Genomic DNA, 26,276 nt, shown 5'->3' with positions numbered 1-26,276 from the left:
TCTAGGCATACTCGGAGTACTCACCGAAAATGTACTGCTATATACGGCAATTTTGACGCCGGCGTCAGAATATTTTTTATGCCAGCGACAATTCCGATGCCGGCGACAATTCAGACACTGGCAACAATTCTGACGCCCATTAAAGTCAAAGGGCGCCTAGAATTGTCCCAATGGAAAATCGCCTCGTCTTTGCATCGACCAAACTCCCCAAACGCCTTCCCTGACTCTGCACTGGCTAAAATGAAAAAAGCCGGCGCTAATCACAAGCAGCGATTTGTTTTCCGAAGTCGCCCGAAATTTGAGGCAACTTCGGGAAATGAATCGGCGCATGTGATTAGCGCCTGCGTTTTTTTTGTTTTTCATTTTAGCCAGCGCAGAGTCAGGGAAGGTGTTTGGGGAGACGAGGTGATTAGTCGCCAGGCGACCAAATCTCCCCAAAACGCCCATTGTGGCCTTACCCTTATAGATCTATGGATATATGCAAATTTAAAGTGTTTTGAATTTTTTAACCTTTGTGCTTGGAAATGCCAGAAGATATTAGTGAAGCCATTTTGTCCTTATTATCCAAGCCGTAGAGGGACGTTTACATTTGCTGGCAATACCATGTTTGGAATTCATTTATAAATTATGGGCTGCATAAACTTTCTGTTTTTTTCCTCATTTCTAGGTCTATGTGACTGCTGAGTTGTTTTGTATAGATTTATAGAAGATTCAATTTTCTAAAACTATTGGTGAATGCAATTATAACTTTATAACGATGAGGAGATATCGAAGAAATTATAAACCCTTCAAGCTGGCTATGGTGGGCCTTGTTTTTGTGATATTTGTGTTCATCATGCACAAAGATGTTGGGAATGGAGCAAAAGACGAGCCCTGGATAAAAAATATATTTGTAAGAAAAGATCAAATGATTGATATGATGATGGGGGCCGTGAACAATTTAAGGGATTCTATGCCAAAACTCCAAATTATGCCCCCTGTTCAAGAAGTAGCATCAGTAGAGGTGATAAAGTCATGCCTACCTGGATATTGCACACCAGCAGAACTTAAACCATTTATGGAGAGACCTCCACAAGACCCAAATAGCCCTGGTGCTGATGGGAAAGAATTTAAAAAGGACAGCTGGACTGAAGAGGAGACGAAAGAGGAAAAAAAAGGATTTCAAAAGCATTTCTTCAATGTTTATGCCAGTGATAGGATTTCCCTTCACAGAGCCTTGGGCCCTGACACCCGACCTCCAGAGTAAGTAATCATTTAAAGTATGTCTTTTCACATTAACAAAAATAAGGTAAAACATATATTACTAAGCTGTAAACTACAGCATGTACAGTGCATATTTTATACTATATATGTGACTATTACTCCTGCTGAAGGGGACTGAATCCCCACACTGAAATACTGCAGCTCTAACTGTAACGGGAAGCAAAAGACAGAACTCTGTCTGTTAATTGGCTCATGTGACCTTACACGTATGGTTTGTTTGGTTTGTTTGTGTGCACCGTGAACAGGACCGCCATCAGAAATCGCAGGGCCCCATACGACAAAATTTCCTGGGCCCCCTGGGCTACGCCCACCGCAAGCACCACCTACAGGTCCGCCCTCCCCACCATACAGTAAAAAAACAAAATAAATATTGGTGGCTAGTGTTCCCACATGTTAATAAAAAATAAAAAGATATTGTTGGTCAGGGCCCCCCATAAAATAACATTTGTGGCCAGGGCCCCCCCATTAAAAATATTGGTGGCTAGGACCCCACATAAGAAAAATAAATTGGTGGCCAAAATTGGTGTCCAGCCCCCCCCCCCACATAATAAGAAAATTGGTGGCCAGGGCCCCTTAAACATCCATGCCTTCCCGACGTCAGTAGCTCTCAGAAAGATGGGGGGGTCTTCATTATTTCTTTCCAATAGTTTTTAAATTATTTGCTTTCTTTTTCTGACGATTTCCAGCTTTCAAATGAGAGTGACTAACCCCATATTAAAATAAATGCTCTGTAAGACCACAGCTTTTATTGTTATTGCTACTTTTTAATACTCAACTTTCTAGCCAGGCCCTCTCCTATTCAAATTCCAGTCTGCTGAATTAAAAACAAATTGTCTCAGAATATCACTCTCTACATCATACTAAAATTAACTCAAAGGTGAACAACCTCTTTAAATACTGGAATTACATCAGCTTTGTTCCAAACCATATGTTCCATACAAGATGAAAATTAGTGTGAGAAAATCAGAAATTGATACCTGGCTAAGACTGAGCTTCACTCTTAAGTACCCACGGGTGTATTCCATCTAGCCCTGGTACCTTGTTCACATTATTTTTGAGCAAACCTGTGTCAACCACTGACTTGATTGAGCTGAGCCATCCATGCCCTTGTCAGGAGGGCCATGAAATCCTCTATTGTATACACCAATAAAATGCATGTATAGGTTCTTAGCGCTCAATTAAACAACTTTGCAATGTATGCCTGTTAAAAATTGTGTACCTTCTTTGAGATACGCACAATCATTTCTGCAGCTTCCACTTTTCTCCCTTGATAGTGGTCCCTGATATGCTGGCTGTCCTACTTGCTAGTGAGTTATGGACTGCTTCTCTGTTGCTTAACTGATAGGGGTCAAGGGTGGTTTAACCCTCACATGGGGGGATTGATCAATGCACATTCCCATGTCCCCTGTCTCATAAGTAATCTGGTATATATGCAAGTGCATGTATTTACAAAAATATGAGTTTTATAGTTACAAAGTTATGATCATAATATTGGTAAGCCAGCATACCATGTCAAGGTAAACCCCATATGGTGGCCCAGGTGCAGGTACATCGAGTGGATTGCAACACCAAAGGGCATACTTGCGCATTTCAAACTGGGTCATCAGACTGAAATTAACAGCTTTTGTATCTGTGAGAGCTTTTCTGATGCAAGTCCTTGTCTTGGCAGGTCAAAAAGTGCCTTCCTGGGGTCGGGGAGGGGGGTTTAGGAAGCTTTTCAGTAAAACCAAAGATAAGAAAGTGCCTAAATCTTATGTTTAACATTTCCCCTGTTAGTAGTTACATAGTTAAGTTGGGTTCAAAAAAAGACCAAAGTCCATCAAGTTTGACCTCTTCAAATGAATCGCAGCATCCTTAAACACATCCCTCCACACACTCATTGAAACTATATATATATCAATATCTACAGTATATTAATTGTAGATTTTAGTATCACAATAGCCTTGGATATTCTGCTTGTCCGAGAAATCATCCAAGCCCCTCTTAAACATGTTAACAGAATTAGCCATCACAACATCATCTGGCAGTGGATTCCACAACCTCACTGTCCTCACTGTAAAGAATCACCTACACTGCTTCAAAGGAAAGTTATTTTTCTTCTAGTCTGAAGGGATGGCTTCTGGTACGGTGATACATTTTATGGAAAAATAGATCTCCCACTAGCTGTCTATAATGTCCTCTAATGTACTTATAAAGAGTAACCATTTCCCCTAACAAGCATCTTTTCTCAAAAGAAAACAACCCCAACCATCAGTCTACCCTTATAGTTTAAATCTCTTCCATCCCCTTAACCAGTTTAATTGAACCTCTCTGCACTCTCTCCAGCTCATTTATATACTTTTTAAGGACCGGAGCCCAAAACTGCACTGCATACTCCAGACAAGGCCTTACCAGGGACCTATAAAGAGGAAAAATTATGTTTTCATTCATTGAGTTAATGCCCTTTTTTATACAAGACAGAACTTTATTTGCTTTAGTAGCCACATAATAACACTATCTGGAATTAGACAACTTGTTATCTACAAAAAAACCCAGATTCTTCTCAATTAAGGAAACTCCCAACACACTGCCATTTAGTGTATAACTTGTATCTATATTATTTCTGCCAAAGTGCATAACCGTGAATTTATCAACATTTTTGCTGCCCAGTTTTCTAATCTAGTCAAATCAGTCTGCAAAGTGGCAGCATCCTGCATGGAACCTATAGTTCTGCACAATTAAGTATCATCTGCAAAAATAGAAACAGTACTTTCAATGCCTGCCTCCAGGTCATTAATAAAGTAGAACCGAGTAGGGGTATATGTTCTATAAAAGAACCATTCAGGCTGGTGACGAAAAGCTAGAAATGAGCTTTGTACAATGCAGAGAAGTCCAAAAGACTCTTTCCTATCATATTTCTAATTAATGTTTCAGACCGTGATTTTGAGGTTTGGCAAGTCTCAGAATGTGCTTAACAGTAGGTGATAATATGTTTAGAATAAAAGCTATAAATAGTGATGAGCAAATCAGTTCCCTTTCACTTAGCTGAAACCTCTGGTAAATTCACAAAACATTGAATCCATACCTGGTGAAAAATGTTGCTCATTACTAGTGATAAAGCATTATTGGGTCAGCTTGTTTTAAATATGATTTAATCAGCTGACTGATCCAATGTGCTTTCAGTTAGTCGTAGGGAATGCTAATGAGCTTCTTCCTTTTTCCATACAGGTGCATTGAGCAGAAGTTCAAGCGCTGCCCTTCACTGCCCACAACCAGTGTTATAATTATCTTTCACAATGAGGCTTGGTCAACTCTTCTTCGTACAGTGTATAGTGTCTTATACACCTCACCAGCAACACTACTGAAGGAAATTATATTAGTAGATGATGCCAGTGAAGATGGTAAGTCCTCCGTTTCAAGAACCTTTAAAATAATTTTTGTGTGCCTGGTGCTTTGCTTAACTGCCAATGTAATTCTCTTACTTGATATTGAATATTTGGGTGGGTTGTAGTTGTTACGATTTGAATGCATACCCCTTATTACACTCTCAAATATCAACTATTGCTACAAATATTTTCCCCCAATGTGATACTATTAGCTGATGCTTTCCTTTGTCAAGAACAAGCTAGAGCTGTGGTACTGGACACTGCCATGAGGGTACAAGCAAACAGAAATACCCTGGCATGTTACTGCTGTACTTCAATGTAGTTTCATTGTGAGTGGCTGCTTGTGAATTACAAACATTAACTCGCGTTGGGTAATTGTCACTTTTTTTTTTTTTGTAATTAAATATTCACAGTTGTTTCCATAGCAAAGAAAATTCCCTGTGTCACTTAACATGGGTTGTTGGTTGTTGAAGAAGTAGTTTACTAAAATCTAAATTAATACAAAGTTTCTACTTTGTATTAATGGGGCCCTACAAAGTCTGTTGCTCAGGCCTTGTCAAATGAGTGTAAATACACAGACCCCCCTTTCAGATAACTGCTCACACTTACTCTTTGTTTCTTACAATGGGCCATCCAGTCTTTCAGAAGTACTGTATTACATGATATAGATATCATTCTTAATAAAGCAGCTACCGCCAGGCCCGGACTGGCAATCTGTGGGTTCGGGCAAATGCCGTTGGGCCGCTTGCTTTTAAATGTAAATGGACCGCTCACCTAAAAATGCTTATTAGGTCGGTCTTTAATATGTAAATGAGCCACTCCCTTTAGAAATGTAAATGAGCTGTCCGTAACAGCCAGCCACAGCTAAAGCTGGCCATAGGTGTAAAGATCTTTAAAAGATCTTTTCGTTATCGTGAGACTACGATTATCTCGAAACGATCATTTAAATGTACGAATTATCCATCAACTAAAAATACTATTTCATGCGATATTGCCAGGAAAACTAAAGGGTAGCTGCCTGCTTGGCCCTGCAAACATAGATAGATTGCACTGGGACAGATATATTTTTTTTAACCTGGCCGATCAATTTTCTGACACATGTTGGACCAAAAATCTTAAGATTTACGATCGTTCGATTGGCCCTGTGACACATATGGTAATTAAAGTCCTAGGGTGCATGGTCTAGCTGGGGGCACACAGAAATCTTTTTAGAATATACTGTAAGTATAGGGCCACTAATCCATCTGATAAAATAGTTGCAATAGAAACTATGGTGAGATATTTGTTACAGGGACCAGTTCTAGCACATATGATGTATAATATTGCTGGAGATTACATGGTAATGGACTCTTAAAATACTGTATCTATTAATAAACACTAGTTCTAGTTAACCTTGGGGTTGGAAATATATATATCACGCTTTGCATGCTCATGAATACATGGGCTGCTTTGATACTTTTGCCTGGGCTGCTATGTCCTCCCAGTCCGGCGCTGGCTACCGCCATTGGGTTTGCTTCGGCCTCTGCAATAAGGCTTGTCCCTAAAGCTCGCAATGTATTTGAGATGATTAAAAGTATTTGGCGTCCAGAATAGTGATGGGCGAATTTGCGCCGTTTCGGTTCGCCGAAAAATTTGCGAAATTCGCGAAACGGCGAAAAATTCGCGAAACGGCGCCGGCGTCTCGTTTTTGATGCCGGCGCCCGTTTTTGACGCCGGCGCCTGTTTTCTCTACGCCGGCGCCCGTTTTTGGCGCCACGCCCATTTTTGACGCCAGCGTCCGTTTTTTCGGAAAAAATTTTTTTGACGCCGGCGAATTTTTGCCGCGAATTTTCGCGGGAGTTTCGCGAATTTATCCGCTGGCGGCGAATCGCGCAAATTCGCCGCGAATTTGCGCCTGGCGAATAAATTCGCCCATCACTAGTCCAGAATAACATGCTTCCAGAGTTAATTTTATGTTAAACAGAACATAATTGGTGGCATTTTCCTCTTTTTTCTCTTCTTAAAAGAGATTTTAAGCTCCAAAGGAATACTGACACCACCATCTGACCGATGTGTAAGATATTTCGCAATTAATAATTTTATTTATAATCCCGTTTATTTATATTTTAATACAAGGTCAATGGCCTTGTTTGCTTAGCCTTCACTAAGCTTTCATATCTCACCCATATTGATAGGTAAATCTGGCACAACAACTGTGCTGAAGGACAGTGGACAACAGAAGGTTATTGGGCTCCAAAGCAAAATCATTATAGGGCCCCAATAAACTCTGGGAATAAGACATGATTCATAAACATTGAATTGAATTAAAATGAAATGACTAATCAGTCTGTGCCCCACTCTGCCTCCTAAACCTTCTGGGTCCCCCAGCAGTCACAGGGTTTGCTTCCTCTACAGTCAGGTAGAGTCTTGGTAAAGGACAATAATTCTACCCCCTTTGTTTTTTAGTGTTTATTCAGAAAATGTGTTCAGCAGATATGTGCGGGTCGGATTTTACCTGACCGGAATCCACCTTCCTTCGACCCGTGCCCGTCTGCACCCGACTTCTGGGTCACAAAAGGGGCAGGGTGAGCAGGCGCAATTATATAAAAGTAGAAGTCGGAAGCCGGCAGTGTAAGGTGACGGGCGGGGAGCGCACCCGCAGACGGGGGTGCAAGGTGGGCTGAACCAGCCCGGCCCTCACATCACTATTCAGTGGCATGTTTGCACCGGCAAGGGGGTGCACATTCTTTTAAGCATCCTCGGCGATCACTGCCTGTGCGTGCGTCACGCTCTACACATTGGGCACTTGGTAATATTTCCTCGCCCCTGAATCTGTCCTTGATGCTTCTGACTTCTGGATTACAACTTGGCCCGATTCCTGAATTTCTCTTGCTTGATCTATGCCTGCCTCTTGATCCTTGCTTGTCCCCATCTACAAACAAACTCCGCCTGCCTCTCGACCTCTGCCTGTCCCTGACCATAAATGGACTTTGCCTGCCTTTGACTTCTGCCCTGCTCCCAACTACACTGATACTCATCCTGCCAGACCTCGGCTTAACTTCCGGTACTGTCTTCCTGCCATTATACCTGGTCCTACTGATAATTCCTACTGCAGTAGTTCTGGGCCAAGGAGTTACAGACTCTTCGTATACATGGCTCAAATCATCCCCTGACAGAAAACTACTTTATTCTATATTTTCCAAGCTACAGGAGCCCTGAAATATAGACCCAAAACTTAAAAAAAAACTGAAAAAAGCAGACATTGCAGACGGATGTGTTTCATATATGGTCAATTATGACCTACCTGTATAATAATTGATGTGTGTGTGAGGCTCCTTTAAACACATTTTGGCAAATCCATTTTTGAAACACACTGGTGTTGATCAGACTAATCAGAATACAGGGCCCATTGATGACCCTCTCTGGAGTTCATTTTAAGTACAATGATTGGTTTCTTGCCATTGACAAAGATAGCCTTTGCCTGTAAATACTCATCTCATGAGCTGAGTCTACTCAAACTACCTTTTCCTAGCACTGATATTGATCACCAGGTAATGATTTGGAACCTGGTTCCCAACTGTGGCAAGCACATTGCACTGTAATTCACTGTGGACTTCAGCCAATTAAATCTCAAGCCTGTGCAGTAAGCTGGTGAAGGAAGAGTACACAATAAGCTTTCTGAGGAGAGTTTCTTATACATTATGATAAATTGGAAAAAAATATAGCAGTTGAGGTTGGACACACCTTATTTTAACATGGAGGTGAGATCAATACAGATAATTTTGTACATTTGGATGCTTTTAGGCTGTAATTTAATATTCATAGAAAGATTGGTGTGTGTCATATTATTTTAGTCTAGAGTAGGGTTGCTGCATGGCCGGTATTTTACCAGCCTAGCTGGTAAGATACCAGTCAAGGCTGTGCCGGTACTACAAATTTACAGGCTATATACTAGCTGGTGAATTTGTACTCAATCTGGCCCAGCCAACCTCTAATTTATCCATTTCTCTCAACCCTAGCTCTTACACTTACAAAATCTGCAGCCAATCCATCCTATACGATTGGACTCCAGACATCACAATCATGCCCCCCTGTGACATCATAGCCCGCCCATTGATGACACGATTCATTTTAGACCTGACCCAGTCCCTGCCAGTAAAATGATTTTAAAAAGGTGGCAACCTTAGCCTAGAGAAATGATGACATGTGTACAGAATAGAGCAAACCACATCCTGCCTCATTTTTTACCTGCCTTTTATTGTCTGTCTTTACAGAATATCTGAAGGAAAAGCTGGACGACTATGTAAAGGCATTACAGATTGTGAAAATTGCAAGACAGAAAGAGAGAAAGGGATTAATCACAGCAAGGTTGCTGGGTGCCAGCATTGCCACGGGTGAAGTGTTGACCTTCCTGGATGCCCACTGTAAGTACTGAGACATTATAGGCAATAGTTTTAGTTGATCAATAGGATATGTGACACAGGGAGAGATGTTATCGTTCCTACATGGTGAGCTATCAAGTATCTTTCTCAACCATGCACAGGTACAGTATTTAAGAACTCTGAAGGGAAACTTCTTCTTATACCTAAGTCAGTGTTCAAGGAATGTCACAAGAATATCAGAGGACATATTTTTGGAATTGTCACATTGGACCCTTTAATGCCAGAGCACATTAATGTTGAACTGTTCCTTAATATAATAGTGTCTGTGGGTGTACAGGTATAGGACCTGTTATACAGAATCCCCTGGACATGGTGTTTTCTGGATAACAGATCTTATAGTCTACTAGAAACTCATGTAAACATTAAATAAACCCAATAGGCTTATTATGCTTCCCATAAAGATTAATTACTGTATATGTTAGTTGGGATCAAGTACAAGGTACTGTTTTGTTATTACAAAGAAAAAGCAAATCATTTTAAAAGATTTGGATTATTTGGATAAAATGGAGTCAATTAGAGACAGCCTTTTCATAATGCAGAGCTTTCTGGATAATGGCTTTCCGGATAACGTATCGCATACCTTTAATACCTTACAAACTGCACATTTCATACACTGATATAATAACCATTTAACTTTAATATTACTGGTAACCAGGTGAATGTTTTTATGGTTGGCTGGAACCTTTGTTGTCAAGAATTGCTGAAGATCACACTGCTGTTGTAAGTCCAGACATCACAACTATAAACTTTAAGAGCTTTCAATTTGACAAACCCGTCCAGTATGGCAAAACAAACTTCCGTGGAATCTTTGACTGGAATTTGTCATTTGACTGGGAAGTAATCCCTGAGGATGAGAAGGAAAGGAGAAAGGATGAAACCAATCCCATCAAGTATGATATTGCATTTCTCCACATTAGTTAAAATGAACAATCAGATTATAATAAAAGTAATCTACGAGTGAACAATCCAGTAGAATCTTTCCTCTGTTAAATTAAACTGTGAATGAAAATACTCACTTTAATTTACTGTATTTTGGTTACTAACAATGATCTCTCACTATTCTAGGACTCCTACATTTGCCGGAGGTCTGTTCTCCATATCCAGAGCCTACTTTGAACACATTGGCTCCTATGATGAAGAAATGCTTATCTGGGGAGGAGAAAATCTGGAAATGTCTTTTAGGGTAATTTCTTTTATGGTCTCATTACGGAAGGGGGTGGCTTATGAGCGATGGACTTTTGTGTGCATGTGTAGGTGTTTATATTTATATATATTTATGTTTTATGGAATTCTGCACACACATATGTCACATTTTTGGGTGCAGGGTAAGAATAAGATGTGAGATATACACACTCCTGGTATTTAGCTAGATAGGGAATTATTCCCCTATGTTTATTGCTTAAAGGAGAAACAAACCCCTTATTAAAAAAACGTACCCCCTACCCCACATAGACCCCCCCTCCTCCCCCCAGCCTATCTGCTACCCCGGGCAAATGCCCCTAACTTTTTACTTACCCCTCGGTGCTGATTCAGGGATCGGAGTTCACAGCAGCCATCTTCTAGGTCTTCATGTCTTCTTCTGGCAATTCGGCAATCTCCGGCAATTTTGGCGCATGCGCAGTTGTCGCGAACCAGGAAATTTCTCAAACTGCGCCGTCACGCAGGTCTCGTTGTCAGATTACCGAAGACCCAGAAGATGCCTGCCGTGAACTCCGATCCTTGAATCTGCACCGAGGGGTAAGTAAAAAGTTAGGGGCATTTGCCCGGGGTAGCAGCTAGGCTGGGAGATCTATGTGGGGTAGGGGACAGGGTTTTTCTTTAATAAGGGGGTTGTTTCTCCTTTAAGCTTAAACATGGCAGAAACATAATGTTAAAATGGGGCAAATAAAGTGCAACACATTCTTCAGTACTTCCTTGCTTTTTACACAAGATTATCTTCTAAAAACTTTTGACATTTGCCAGTCCCAAGAAAGGCTGCAGAATGATTCTCTCTCTGTATGTGAGTGACTGGTATGTGCTGGGCCTGTGACTCAGCTACTGACTCTTGTCTGCACTTTTCTAATGGCACATACCAATATTCCTCCCCCAGGTCTGGCAGTGTGGCGGGCAGCTTGAAATCATTCCCTGCTCTGTGGTTGGGCATGTTTTCCGCTCAAACAGTCCTCATGTTTTCCCTAATGGTACCCAGGTGATCTTAAGAAACATGGTGCGCCTGGCAGAGGTGTGGCTGGATGACTACAAACTCATATTCTACAGGAAGAATGATCTGGCTGCAAAAATGGTTAAAGAGGTAGTTCTAAGAGATGCATAGTTTTTTTTAAATAATTTTGTGTATGTTTATGCCTATATATATATATATATATATATAGCAAAACTTTCCAGACCAGCACTCCCTTTTGGTGAAAAATCAACAATCTTTTATTGTGACATGGTATCTTATTCCAACGTTTCGATCCCAATGGGGATCTTTTTCAAGGAAGATCCACAGTGCTAACAAACAAAGTCTTAAATACCCAAGTGCTTCACAACAGACCAATCCATACCCTGGTGTCTCTTAATTGGTTAATTGATTAAAATTTAAATCAGTGATAACATTTAAAATCATTTATATATGTGCAAAACATCATCTTTTAAAAACATATATGTGTAATTTACACTTTAATCCTGTGTTTCATATAAATATATAAATATATAAAATCTTACTGTTTAAATCTTTACGTGTCAATGTGAATTTTTTATCAACATATAAAACTGTAAAACTGTAAAACCTTAGTGTCTCCACAAGGTGTCATCAGTGCATTCTATTAGAGTTCGTGTTACAGTGTCCAAAAGTGTCCATTAGTCATAAATCCTAAAAAGAAAAAGATAAATTTGTAACAATTAAAAACATTACTGTAACTACCACATCGGAATCTAGGCATCATTTTTGTATCCACTGAAAAGGTTTCTAACTGCAATAATGTTATTTTGTAAAGTTTCCATTTACATTACAACAAACAACTAGGAAAAAACTGCTACCTGATCAAGTCAAAAAACAACTCAAATTCACCTGCCCATTCATGCCATTCGGGGATATACAATTTAACTCATGAATCCAAAATGCTTCCCGTTTTAGAAGCATTTTTTCAGTGTCACCACCCCTAGGGTGCGCTTTAACGTGCTCTATTGGCATGCACCTGAAGGAGGAGGCATCATGTCTGGCCTCAGCCCAATGCTTCGCAACTGGCTGCTGGGCAATGTCTTGTTTTCCCTCTCTTGCTATCCTTTCTGGATTCAAAGCTGCCCTAATGCTAGATCGGTGCATGCCAATTCTCTCTTTTAGTTGCCTCACCGTTTTTCCACAGTACAATAACCCACAGGGGCATTTTATAATATATACCACCATTGTGGTTTCACAACTCATCCGCTGTCTAATGCTGTACTTTTTGCCAGTGTGTGGGTGTGTGAAACCTGTGCCTAGGATCAATGTCCCACACATAACGCACCCTTTACATTTGAACACACCTGGCTGAATTGGGATCATAGAGATATTACTTTTCTTGCTATACTTGTCCCTAGGATCAGACGGACTAAGCTGTTCCTTTAGATTCATAGCACGTGAATAGCTGAATTTAGGCCTTCTGCATAGCTTTCCCTTTAATTGCTCGTCAGTATGCACAACATCCCAGTGTTTGAGTATTATGTCCTTCACTTCTCTGCTTTTTGTGCCAAATTGGCTTACATAGTAGATCTCACCCTTATGCTGACTTCTACTCGATCCTGTAACCTTATCCATCTCTTTTAGCAATTGCCCTCTATCTAAGCCTTCCGCCCATTTCAATGTTGTATCGACCAATTGTCTCGGGTAGCCACGTGAAACAAATTTTTCACCCATAATTTGCAGATCCTGTCTCCTCTTGGAGATCTCGCTGTCTATTCGGGCTACTCGTAACATTTGTGATTTGGGCATTGAGTTTAGAAGGTGTCTAGGGTGATGGCTGTTATAGTGCAGGATGGTGTTTCTATCCGTAGGTTTCGTATAAATACAGGTTTGAAATTTGCCTTCGTTTTTATACACGGTCACATCCAAGAAATTTTCTTTTTCTTTACTGTAGCTCATCTTGAATTTAACCGGACTCTCCAATTGGTTCAAATTATCAACGAACTCCACCAGCTCACCAATGGGCCCCAACCACATAAAGAAGATATCGTCGATATAGCGCCTATAAAAGGCGCCATATCTTCGAAATTTGTCATTTGTGAAAATGTGTTGGGTTTCATACTCCCACATATATGCGTTAGCATATGCGGGAGCGACTCGCGAGCCCATGGCGGTACCTGTGCGTTGGAGATAATATTGATTTTCAAATTTAAAATAATTTTTATACAAGATGAACTCCAATAGCAACAATGTGAATTCGATTGGGGGACCCACATAATCTGCATTTTCTGTAATCAATTGTCTCACAGCATTCAAACCCTCTTGATGCGGTATACACGTATACAGGCTTTGTACGTCTAGTGTTACAAATACTACATCAGCTGAACTCAATTCTGCACTCTGTATTATCTTTAAGAACTCGTTAGTATCACGCAAATAGCTCCCAATTTTTGTAACACAAGGCTGTAAAAAATAATCAACAAAGTGGGCAATATTTTCATTGAGGGAACCCCTGGATGCAATAATCGGTCGTCCAGGTGGATTTGTGTTATCCTTATGCACCTTAGGCAACGTATAAATCACAGGTATAATCGGATGATCTGGCACTAAATATTCATGAGTACTGTTGGTTATCCACCCTTGCAACACCGCCATCTGTAATATATTACTCAATTCTCTTTTAAATTTATCAGTGGGGTTAAAGAGTAATTTGCCGTAATTTGCAGTATCCGATAACTGTGATAATAATTCGTTGCGATAATATGCATAGTCCATTATCACTATCCCACCCCCCTTATCTGCATTCCGAATAATGATATCCTTGTTGCCCTGTAATGATTTCACAGCCTGCTTTTCCACTGGGGTCAAATTGCCTCGCTTTTTACTTCTATCTAAATGTAATTTCATCATATCATTATTAAGCAGTCGATGAAAGGTTTTAATAGAGGCATTGTTACTGGTAGGGTCAAACTCACTCTTCTTCTTAAACCGTTTATCTATATCAGCTTTATATGGGTCTCCCACAACCGTACTCCTCCGCGTGGCACCCCTTAATTGTCCAGTTGAACCTTCTCCCAGTTCTATGTCCTCAGTCCCTTTGCCAAAATGTTCCCGCAATTTTATCTGCCTGGTCAGCTTAAAATTGTCTATTACATGCGTGAATTTGGAGGTACTCACCGCCGATGGAACAAAACCCAATCCCTTGGTGAGTAAAACCTCCTCCGCTTCGCTGAGTTGATATGATGATAGGTTGAAGATTACATCCTGCGGAACCGCTTCTGCTGCTGCCTCTGCGGTCGATGCTGTATGGACGTGCCGCTTTCCCCCACGGCGGGGGGCCTTCCTGGATCGCTCTCCTCCCTGGTGCCGACCTCTAAAAAAGGCTTTGCTGGCGCTGCTGCTTGAGACGTGCTGGCTTCCACTTCGCTGTCCGTTCCCACGCTGCTGGACGCATAGCCGGCTGGACGTTGTGCGCGTCGTGCAGGGAACCTCCTCTTAAAGTGATCGCCGCCTCCTGACAGCCACCGGTAAACCCGATTATCTTTGTAATCTTGCGCCACTCTGAGACGCTTAGAATTCTTGAAAGCCAGGATCTCAGCTCTGTACTTGCCGACTTGTTCCTGCAGCTTGCGCTCCCAATCTACTTCTCTGCTTGACGCCAATGCAGTGCGGTGTGTACTTTCAAATGCCTCTAGATCGCTCCGGACCAACTTCAACTCTCTGCCTACTTCCTCCACGACTAAGAGAATCAAATCCAAGGACTTGATCAGGTAGCAGTTTTTTCCTAGTTGTTTGTTGTAATGTAAATGGAAACTTTACAAAATAACATTATTGCAGTTAGAAACCTTTTCAGTGGATACAAAAATGATGCCTAGATTCCGATGTGGTAGTTACAGTAATGTTTTTAATTGTTACAAATTTATCTTTTTCTTTTTAGGATTTATGACTAATGGACACTTTTGGACACTGTAACACGAACTCTAATAGAATGCACTGATGACACCTTGTGGAGACACTAAGGTTTTACAGTTTTACAGTTTTATATGTTGATAAAAAATTCACATTGACACGTAAAGATTTAAACAGTAAGATTTTATATATTTATATATTTATATGAAACACAGGATTAAAGTGTAAATTACACATATATGTTTTTAAAAGATGATGTTTTGCACATATATAAATGATTTTAAATGTTATCACTGATTTAAATTTTAATCAATTAACCAATTAAGAGACACCAGGGTATGGATTGGTCTGTTGTGAAGCACTTGGGTATTTAAGACTTTGTTTGTTAGCACTGTGGATCTTCCTTGAAAAAGATCCCCATTGGGATCGAAACGTTGGAATAAGATACCATGTCACAATAAAAGATTGTTGATTTTTCACCAAAAGGGAGTGCTGGTCTGGAAAGTTTTGCTGTATGTCAATATTACCGTGCACCCCTATTTATCCATTGCCTTGGAGTGCGGATACTCATCAATGAAATATATTGTTGCGGTTATAAACTGCTATATTTAGTATCCAGCACCGGCGGAGTTTGCGAAAAGCAAGAGCTATAATGGAACAAGCTAACCTGGAAAGAAAGGAGTTCTTTACCACAGAGGAAATTGGCAACATTTTGTTTGCTGAAACATATGAGGAAACCTTTGGTAAGCTCGGAGCAAAAGAAATCTATCACGAGCTATTGAGGTTGAAAAAGAAAGAAACAGAATTACATTTGCACGGAGTGTCCCTCTCTGAGTACTATAGAGAGAAGAAGATCCCTAAGGGATTTAGGATCAATAATGTTCCTACCATTGGGAGACCGAATGCTGATTTCTGCCGAAGGTGGTGCCAAATCCTGGACAGGTGCTCCTTGGATTTGATTCTCTTAGTCGTGGAGGAAGTAGGCAGAGAGTTGAAGTTGGTCCGGAGCGATCTAGAGGCATTTGAAAGTACACACCGCACTGCATTGGCGTCAAGCAGAGAAGTAGATTGGGAGCGCAAGCTGCAGGAACAAGTCGGCAAGTACAGAGCTGAGATCCTGGCTTTCAAGAATTCTAAGCGTCTCAGAGTGGCGCAAGATTACAAAGATAATCGGGTTTACCGGTGGCTGTCAGGAGGCGGCGATCACTTTAAGAGGAGGTTCCCTGCACGACGCGCACAACGTCCAGCCGGCTATGCGTCCAGCAGCGTGGGAACGGACAGCGAAGTGGAAGCCAGCACGTCTCAAGCAGCAGCGCCAGCAAAGCCTTTTTTAGAGGTCGGCACCAGGGAGGAGAGCGATCCAGGAAGGCCCCCCGCCGTGGGGGAAAGCGGCACGTCCATACAGCATCGACCGCAGAGGCAGCAGCAGAAGCGGTTCCGCAGGATGTAATCTTCAACCTATCATCATATCAACTCAGCGAAGCGGAGGAGGTTTTACTCACCAAGGGATTGGGTTTTGTTCCATCGGCGGTGAGTACCTCCAAATTCACGCATGTAATAGACAATTTTAAGCTGACCAGGCAGATAAAATTGCGGGAACATTTTGGCAAAGGGACTGAGGACATAGAACTGGGAGAAGGTTCAACTGGACAATTAAGGGGTGCCACGCGGAGGAGTACGGTTGTGGGAGACCCATATAAAGCTGATATAGATAAACGGTTTAAGAAGAAGAGTGAGTTTGACCCTACCAGTAACAATGCCTCTATTAAAACCTTTCATCGACTGCTTAATAATGATATGATGAAATTACATTTAGATAGAAGTAAAAAGCGAGGCAATTTGACCCCAGTGGAAAAGCAGGCTGTGAAATCATTACAGGGCAACAAGGATATCATTATTCGGAATGCAGATAAGGGGGGTGGGATAGTGATAATGGACTATGCATATTATCGCAACGAATTATTATCACAGTTATCGGATACTGCAAATTACGGCAAATTACTCTTTAACCCCACTGATAAATTTAAAAGAGAATTGAGTAATATATTACAGATGGCGGTGTTGCAAGGGTGGATAACCAACAGTACTCATGAATATTTAGTGCCAGATCATCCGATTATACCTGTGATTTATACGTTGCCTAAGGTGCATAAGGATAACACAAATCCACCTGGACGACCGATTATTGCATCCAGGGGTTCCCTCAATGAAAATATTGCCCACTTTGTTGATTATTTTTTACAGCCTTGTGTTACAAAAATTGGGAGCTATTTGCGTGATACTAACGAGTTCTTAAAGATAATACAGAGTGCAGAATTGAGTTCAGCTGATGTAGTATTTGTAACACTAGACGTACAAAGCCTGTATACGTGTATACCGCATCAAGAGGGTTTGAATGCTGTGAGACAATTGATTACAGAAAATGCAGATTATGTGGGTCCCCCAATCGAATTCACATTGTTGCTATTGGAGTTCATCTTGTATAAAAATTATTTTAAATTTGAAAATCAATATTATCTCCAACGCACAGGTACCGCCATGGGCTCGCGAGTCGCTCCCGCATATGCTAACGCATATATGTGGGAGTATGAAACCCAACACATTTTCACAAATGACAAATTTCGAAGATATGGCGCCTTTTATAGGCGCTATATCGACGATATCTTCTTTATGTGGTTGGGGCCCATTGGTGAGCTGGTGGAGTTCGTTGATAATTTGAACCAATTGGAGAGTCCGGTTAAATTCAAGATGAGCTACAGTAAAGAAAAAGAAAATTTCTTGGATGTGACCGTGTATAAAAACGAAGGCAAATTTCAAACCTGTATTTATACGAAACCTACGGATAGAAACACCATCCTGCACTATAACAGCCATCACCCTAGACACCTTCTAAACTCAATGCCCAAATCACAAATGTTACGAGTAGCCCGAATAGACAGCGAGATCTCCAAGAGGAGACAGGATCTGCAAATTATGGGTGAAAAATTTGTTTCACGTGGCTACCCGAGACAATTGGTCGATACAACATTGAAATGGGCGGAAGGCTTAGATAGAGGGCAATTGCTAAAAGAGATGGATAAGGTTACAGGATCGAGTAGAAGTCAGCATAAGGGTGAGATCTACTATGTAAGCCAATTTGGCACAAAAAGCAGAGAAGTGAAGGACATAATACTCAAACACTGGGATGTTGTGCATACTGACGAGCAATTAAAGGGAAAGCTATGCAGAAGGCCTAAATTCAGCTATTCACGTGCTATGAATCTAAAGGAACAGCTTAGTCCGTCTGATCCTAGGGACAAGTATAGCAAGAAAAGTAATATCTCTATGATCCCAATTCAGCCAGGTGTGTTCAAATGTAAAGGGTGCGTTATGTGTGGGACATTGATCCTAGGCACAGGTTTCACACACCCACACACTGGCAAAAAGTACAGCATTAGACAGCGGATGAGTTGTGAAACCACAATGGTGGTATATATTATAAAATGCCCCTGTGGGTTATTGTACTGTGGAAAAACGGTGAGGCAACTAAAAGAGAGAATTGGCATGCACCGATCTAGCATTAGGGCAGCTTTGAATCCAGAAAGGATAGCAAGAGAGGGAAAACAAGACATTGCCCAGCAGCCAGTTGCGAAGCATTGGGCTGAGGCCAGACATGATGCCTCCTCCTTCAGGTGCATGCCAATAGAGCACGTTAAAGCGCACCCTAGGGGTGGTGACACTGAAAAAATGCTTCTAAAACGGGAAGCATTTTGGATTCATGAGTTAAATTGTATATCCCGAATGGCATGAATGGGCAGGTGAATTTGAGTTGTTTTTTGACTTGATCAGGTAGCAGTTTTTTCCTAGTTGTTTGTTGTAATGTAAATGGAAACTTTACAAAATAACATTATTGCAGTTAGAAACCTTTTCAGTGGATACAAAAATGATGCCTAGATTCCGATGTGGTAGTTACAGTAATGTTTTTAATTGTTACAAATTTATCTTTTTCTTTTTAGGATTTATGACTAATGGACACTTTTGGACACTGTAACACGAACTCTAATAGAATGCACTGATGACACCTTGTGGAGACACTAAGGTTTTACAGTTTTACAGTTTTATATGTTGATAAAAAATTCACATTGACACGTAAAGATTTAAACAGTAAGATTTTATATATTTATATATTTATATGAAACACAGGATTAAAGTGTAAATTACACATATATGTTTTTAAAAGATGATGTTTTGCACATATATAAATGATTTTAAATGTTATCACTGATTTAAATTTTAATCAATTAACCAATTAAGAGACACCAGGGTATGGATTGGTCTGTTGTGAAGCACTTGGGTATTTAAGACTTTGTTTGTTAGCACTGTGGATCTTCCTTGAAAAAGATCCCCATTGGGATCGAAACGTTGGAATAAGATACCATGTCACAATAAAAGATTGTTGATTTTTCACCAAAAGGGAGTGCTGGTCTGGAAAGTTTTGCTGTATGTCAATATTACCGTGCACCCCTATTTATCCATTGCCTTGGAGTGCGGATACTCATCAATGAAATATATATATATATATATATATATATATATATATATATATATATATATATATATATATATATATAATACATAAGATTATCCTGTAAATTATATCCTTATAAACAGTGCTTAGTGATGTCATTGGCTATAATCGGAGCTTAGTAATATCATTTATGTCACATGACTCACTGAAATTTGTGTATTATTATAAAGTACCTCCTGGTGAAAAAAATGAGGATATTAGAAGTCACCTTGGAGTTCCATGACCTCTGTAAAAGCACTCAGCCTTCAGCCTCATGCTTTTCAACTTCTTGGTGACATATGATATCCTTATATTTTACAATAGAGGATATTTTATTCACTCTATAATATTATATCAATCAATCAAATCAATCAGAATCTTCTGTGCTGTTTCAGTGACGCTGGGCTGTGGGTGAAGCGATCCTTCCATAGGCTGAAGTCCTGTTTTCATTCATAATCAGCCTATGGAAGGATCTCGCTGCCCCCAGCCAGCGTCACTGAAACGGCGCAGAAGGTCTTTTAGCAGTGTTGGAGGGTCAGATGAATGCAGGTTTGTAGGGGCTGGGGGGCGGCTTTGCGGGGGCTTTGAGGGGAACGATTACTGGTGCAGCATTTACTTGATACTGACACGTTTCTAGGATTTTTATAGGAATGTGTCAGTATCACTTTAAGACTTAGCACTTGCACAATATGGAGCTCTATGTTAGTGTCCTGAGTTAATCGTCGCAGTTCAGCTGCACCAAAAGAATAGGGCGCACATGTAACTCACACAGAGAACACCAGAAATAATAACAGAGAGACTTTTAAAATACTTAGCACAACTACTCCGTATTTACAAAAATCATATGGAATTGAGGCTTTTTTGCCAAATCGTCTGCAAATGAGGTAGGCGCAGCGCAGTTGCTCCCACAATGATGGTAGAATTTGGAGACAAAATGATGCATTGTTCATGGGTAAGTGAAGGTGCTCCAGTATTCGTAGAAGTTACAATTACTTTATTGAAGAGTTTGGGTTGCTCATGAATATCCCTGTCCTCCTCAGTGCTGGTCTCAGGGTAGACTGGCTGATTCGTAGATGCTTTCTGATGTTTTTTATTTTATTGATTTTATAGAAATCCTTCGGGGATGTTTCTAAAAGACTCAAGCTGAGAGCAGACTTGCACTGTAAGGACTTCACATGGTACCTCCAAAATATCTATCCTGAATTGTTTGTACCTGACCTGTATCCAACATATTATGGTGCGGTAAGTCACTTTCTTACAGTGCTGTGATTCTGGCCTCTGCTGGGGTTGTTAACCTATGGCTTGTCCCCAATTACAGAAGGATAGTCCTGTTTATTGTGTTTTACACTTTGGGGCAAATTTACTAAAGAAGAAGTGGCTAACACTAGCGAAAATTCGCCAGCATGACGTCATTTTGTTACTTCGCCGATTTACTAACGGGCGCTGGTTCGCTAGCAAAGTGGACCTACTCTAGCGCTACTTCGCACCCTTACACCAGGCAAAATTGCGCTAATGGCGAAGGGACGTAACTAGGCTAATTCACTAACTTGCGGATTTTACTGAACGTTACCTCTTGCGCCAGACTTGCCTTCGCCACCTCAGACCAGGCTTTAAAAAAAGTTTACATTTTTTCTAAGTCCCAAAAAACGCTGGCGTCTTTTCCTTTTTTAAGGGTGATAGGCTGAAAAAGAGTGTAAATTTTTGTTGGGGGCACCCTCCTTCCCCCCTACATTTCCTAACATATGGCACATAAACTATACAGTGGGCACATGCTTAGGGCAAAATAAAAACTCTATTTTATTTTATGAAGCTTTCCCAGGCTTGTGTAGTGTAATTTATTTGCTGCTACATCTACTTCCAATGTACTGTAACTTGGTGCGATATGCAAATTAGGCATCACTAGCGTAACATGGCTTGCTTAATGAATTAACGCTAGCGCAACTTCGCTACCTTTCGCCTCCCTGAGCGCAACTTCGGATTTTAGTGAATTAGTGGAGCCCTGTCGAAATTTCACCTGGCGAAGTGTGGCAAAGCAAATGTTGCCGCAACATTGGAAGGTAAGTAAATTTGCCCCTTTGATACAACTCACTTGTGTTCATGGGAGGCCCCATAATAATAACTTGTATGGGACCCCAAAGTTTCTGTTGGCAGCCCTCACACGCACTGTTCACACTCCTGCCATCTGGAAAAAGGCACCGAAGCATTAGGGCCCTCATTACCAGACTGTGTAACAGTTTCTTCCCCCAAGCCATAAGGCTCCTGAATACTCAGGGACCGGACAGATCTCTTTCACACACACACTGTCCTGACCTGTCTTGCTGGAGTTGCATATTTTAGCACTTGCAGTTTTTGTCTGTTGTCCGGTACATCTATGTTGTGTGTAGCACCATGGTCCTAGAGGATCGTTGTTTCGTTTCACTGTGTACTGTACAAACGTATATGGATGAAATGACAATAAACTCACTCTTGACTTGACTTGACATGTGAGAAGAAAGCAAGAAGTGTTTATGTATAAGCTTTATTGTTCCCTGACAGGTTAAAAATGAAGGAGCACAAAAATGCCTTGATGTAGGGGAGACAACATATAGTGAAGTGCTGCTGATAATGTATCCATGCCATGGAATGGGCGGCAACCAGGTACATTAGCTGCACCACTACTTGAATGGAAACAGAATTTGATGATGGCCAGGGCCGGCTAAGAGTGGGTTCAATTAAGCAATATCAAGGTCCTCAACTTAACAATAAGATATGTGTAACCTGTCTCTCTAGACTTTCACTGTTGTGGTATAGTGGGATTTTAGTACAACAATTGCTCAATGGAATATCCAACAGTTATGAAAAGGTATAATCTGTCATTTGTAAAAGGCTGGTAACATTAATTCTGTATATATATATATATATATATATATATATATATATAGTATATAAAAATACAAAGAGAAGAGGTCCTCTGCACTATTCAAGCTGGTCAACTACGTCAAATTCATCGTTGGTCTGGCCAGTCCTACACTCATTTTCATCTGATTCATTAAGAATTCTACTGCTTCGTTATACATTTATCACAGTGACTAGCTTCAACTTACTTGCTTTCAATGTTAAAACTACCAAATGGTTGCCCTTTTATTGGTCACTGCTAGCATCACCTGAATATAGCTGGGAATGATGGGAGCTCCACCATTAAGCTGGCCACTGTTTCTATATAAAATATGCATGTACCTTGCCTACGTTATTACATATATCATCCATTTGACTGCCTTTAAGCACAAAATACACAATTCGTAAGTTCTTTCACAAGTTCATGAGTTCTGACTTTGCAGGGATGGCAAGTTGTTTTTGTATTTGTAACCATCCATTTGGCACCCAGCAAGGGACTCTGTCTGTGGTATGTGGAGGATGGAGACTTACAAGGAGGGTGGGGTTGATGAAGTTGATGGGGTCTGGTTAAAACTCCACAACAGTTATATCCAAATATTAGATGGATTTTACATATTTTAAGAAACATCTGTGCATATTATCATGTTTACCCAAATGTGGTGGAGTTTCAGGAAACTCATCATTTAGCAGGCCACAAAATATATGGGATATGTTGTTTAAATGTTGGGAATAGACTTAATTGACATTGGCACATAGAAAGTTTGGGAAGTGCCTTTTCCCAGGATGTGCTCAGTTTGGGAATGTTATAAAGGGCTCCACACTCAAATGTTTATGTGGACTAATGTATATCAAAGAAACATTTCAGCTCATGCAAGAACGAATTTCACAGCATTGTTGTACTATTAGAAATGAAGTGGTGAAATTACCACTTCCACATCATTTCAAACAAGCAGACCATAATGCTTCCCAACTGAGATACATGATAATAAATTCTATTCCAATACTAAAACACGGAGGGAATGGAGAGTTGAATTTTCAAAAAGTGAATCATTGTTGATACATACCCTGGAGATATTGGAATCCCTGGTATTAAGTAGATTATGATCTCTATGACTGTTTTCCAGTAATGCTATAAATCTTTGGGAGTTTTGTATAATCATTTAAATTAATGAATAAGGGGTGGAAATATGGGGGTTATGGATAAAAAGGTTGTTTAACAGATATTGTAAGTGTTCATCATGTTTGATAAAAGGATGTGAGTCCCCAGACATCACGGGGTATATTTATCAAAGAGTGAAGTTAATAGTGAAGTTCCGCCACTAGAGTGAAATTCCGCCACTCTCCATTCATTTCCATGGGATTTTTATAGGTGTATTTATCAAAGGGTGAACTTTCACTTTCACCCATTGATAAATACGCCTTTCAAAATCCCATAGAAATGAATTGAGAGCTGTGGAATTTCACTCTAGTGGCGGAACTTCACTCTTTGATAAATTTACCCCCACGTGTTATCTGTGAATTTCTGACTCTCCTTGAACTGTTACCCATTTTAAAGCCAATGTTGCTTTGATATTCAGCTTCATTCAGAAGCATAGGCACCCCTGTTCATATACTGCGTTTCTAATAATTCATGTTAATTAAAATGTGTATCTGTTTCTCTGCAGAAATTTGAATATAGCACACACAAGGAGCTGCGCCACAAAATGCAGCTATGTTTGCGTTCCAAATATGGTCCAGGGTACGTAGAGCTGGGAGAGTGTCAATACAACAGCAGAAAGGCAACTGTGCCTGACAATGAGGAATGGGAGTACACAAAGGTAAGGATACAGTGTAAAAATATCCTTTGACATCTTCTCTCTAATACACATAAGGAATAAATAGCATGGAACTTGCTGGCAATTCACCAATACAGATACAAATTAACATCTGGTAAATTGCAGAGAAATCAAGTCTGCACATTATTTTTACTGAATTATTGTTCAAATGTAACTTTTGTCCAACATGCAGTAGCTGGGGTGGCTTAATCTGAGGGACTGTTAGGGTGAGAATTAGGGGAGAATGTCCATTTCTATATACACTCAGCTCGAAGGTCATGGTAAATATGTATTTACTGTCCTAGATATTCTTAAAATTATGACTGAATGACTGATTCAGCAATTTATATATATATATATATATATATATATATATATATATATATATATATATACACATTCCATGAGCAATAGGGTTATTAAACAAGGGTTAGACATTCAATTGGCCAAAGGTTGGACCATCAAGTGGAGATGAAATTGAAAAGGTTTGAAAACCCTTACGTAACACCTCCCAAAGTCAAGTGTGAACTCCAGGGTCAAGTCCTTTGGCCCTGAACTTTACACCTTGTTCACAATTGCTTGGAAGGTGTTTGGGAGTGGGTATAGGCATAAGCACCTTTTGTATATATCATGTTAAAGCATGCACAATATATATTTACACCAAATCCTTTCTCCATACAGGACCAATTATTTAGAAATGTGGGTTCCAACATGTGTTTGACAGCACAAGGTGATCACCCATCCACTGCACAATGCAACCCTGCAGACATTCACCAACTCTGGAGTTTCAGCTAAATTCTGTGAGCAATGGTAGCTGGTGGGTACTATTAGCTCCAGCTACCACTATGCTTTAAGTGCCTTTTTAATGCACTGGACCTTTGCCAAGGATCCGTCGTTGACTGTAGTGACCTATTTTGGATGCTTCATCAAAAAAAACAAGAACTTTCATTTTGTCCTCCACAGATGTTTTTGTGTCTTTACAGATGTGCCGTATGCAAGGAATGGAAAAACGCTAAAACGATGCAAATAATATGCACCAAAATGCTAGTGTCTTGAGCCAAATGAAAATCATGGATTCAAAGTCTCTCTCCGCCATCTAATAGTTTTCTTTCGAGATTTTGTCAAAGAACTACAAGTGCAGAGTGTTTTTGTACTACAGTATGTTATGCATGGAGCAAAACCAGAACATGTAGGGTAGAGGATACCTTTTATTAGTTAACTCAAAGAAAATACAAATACAGTATCATTTTAAAACAAACAGACAAGGGGGAGCAGTTTTCATCATGGATAAGGTGGATTACATACCACTCGTCTGCATGGAAAAATCCACTGATATCTACAAGAAGGTGCTAAACAAGATAGTAAGCCTGATAGTATGCCATCAGGAGACATTTAATGTAATTTCTGCTTCTTCATGCTTCCTAAAATATATAAAGTGGAAGGTAAATTGGAAAATAAACTTCAGCCTAACACCCAATGCATTTTCATTTGGCCAGGATATATATACTTTTGGCCATTTATTCATGTCCAAACAGGAGGAGTAATTTTATGTCATCCTGTACCATTAAACCAATAGTTAATTCTGCTTAAACTTGTACCTACATTTACACTACAACAGAGTATCCAACTACAGGGTTATATGAAACTGGTCAAGCACTACCCCAGCACGTCTTCCTTTTAAGGTTTCTATCTGTCAGGTTTTGACCCGGACAGAGCTATGCAGGTCAAAATTGCCATGCTCCCATGATATCACTGCCTCATCTCTGTGACATCACTGCTGCCCCTCTGCCCAGCTTTTGCAAAGGGGGAAATTGGCAACCCTACTTCCCATTGATCTAAAATCAACTGTGGAAAAATCGGATCTCCCAGTAGCAGAGCACTTTTTTAGAAGTGAACACAGTATTGCTGACCTTCAAATGACAATACTAATGGCCAATTTTAAAG

The 26,276-nt window shown here is 40.3% G+C and overlaps 1 protein-coding gene across 1 annotated transcript; it reads left to right on the top strand.

Moving 5' to 3' along the window:
* Nucleotides 1-757: 757 nt before the first annotated feature.
* On the top strand, nucleotides 758-25,756 carry galnt6.1.L (polypeptide N-acetylgalactosaminyltransferase 6 L homeolog). Its single transcript, XM_018247499.2, has 10 exons — nucleotides 758-1,242; nucleotides 4,471-4,643; nucleotides 8,882-9,031; nucleotides 9,705-9,939; nucleotides 10,115-10,232; nucleotides 11,139-11,339; nucleotides 20,755-20,886; nucleotides 22,180-22,281; nucleotides 24,183-24,335; nucleotides 25,014-25,756. The coding sequence occupies exons 1-10, from the start codon at nucleotides 758-760 to the stop codon at nucleotides 25,125-25,127; spliced, it is 1,863 nt and encodes a 620-aa protein (XP_018102988.2). The 3' UTR covers nucleotides 25,128-25,756.
* Nucleotides 25,757-26,276: the final 520 nt, after the last annotated feature.

The sequence above is a fragment of the Xenopus laevis genome, chromosome 2L (genome assembly GCF_017654675.1).
Source record: "Xenopus laevis strain J_2021 chromosome 2L, Xenopus_laevis_v10.1, whole genome shotgun sequence".
NCBI lineage: Eukaryota > Metazoa > Chordata > Amphibia > Anura > Pipidae > Xenopus > Xenopus laevis.
The sequence above is the reverse complement of the archived record's forward strand: the minus strand, read 5'-3'. Positions and strand labels throughout refer to the sequence as shown.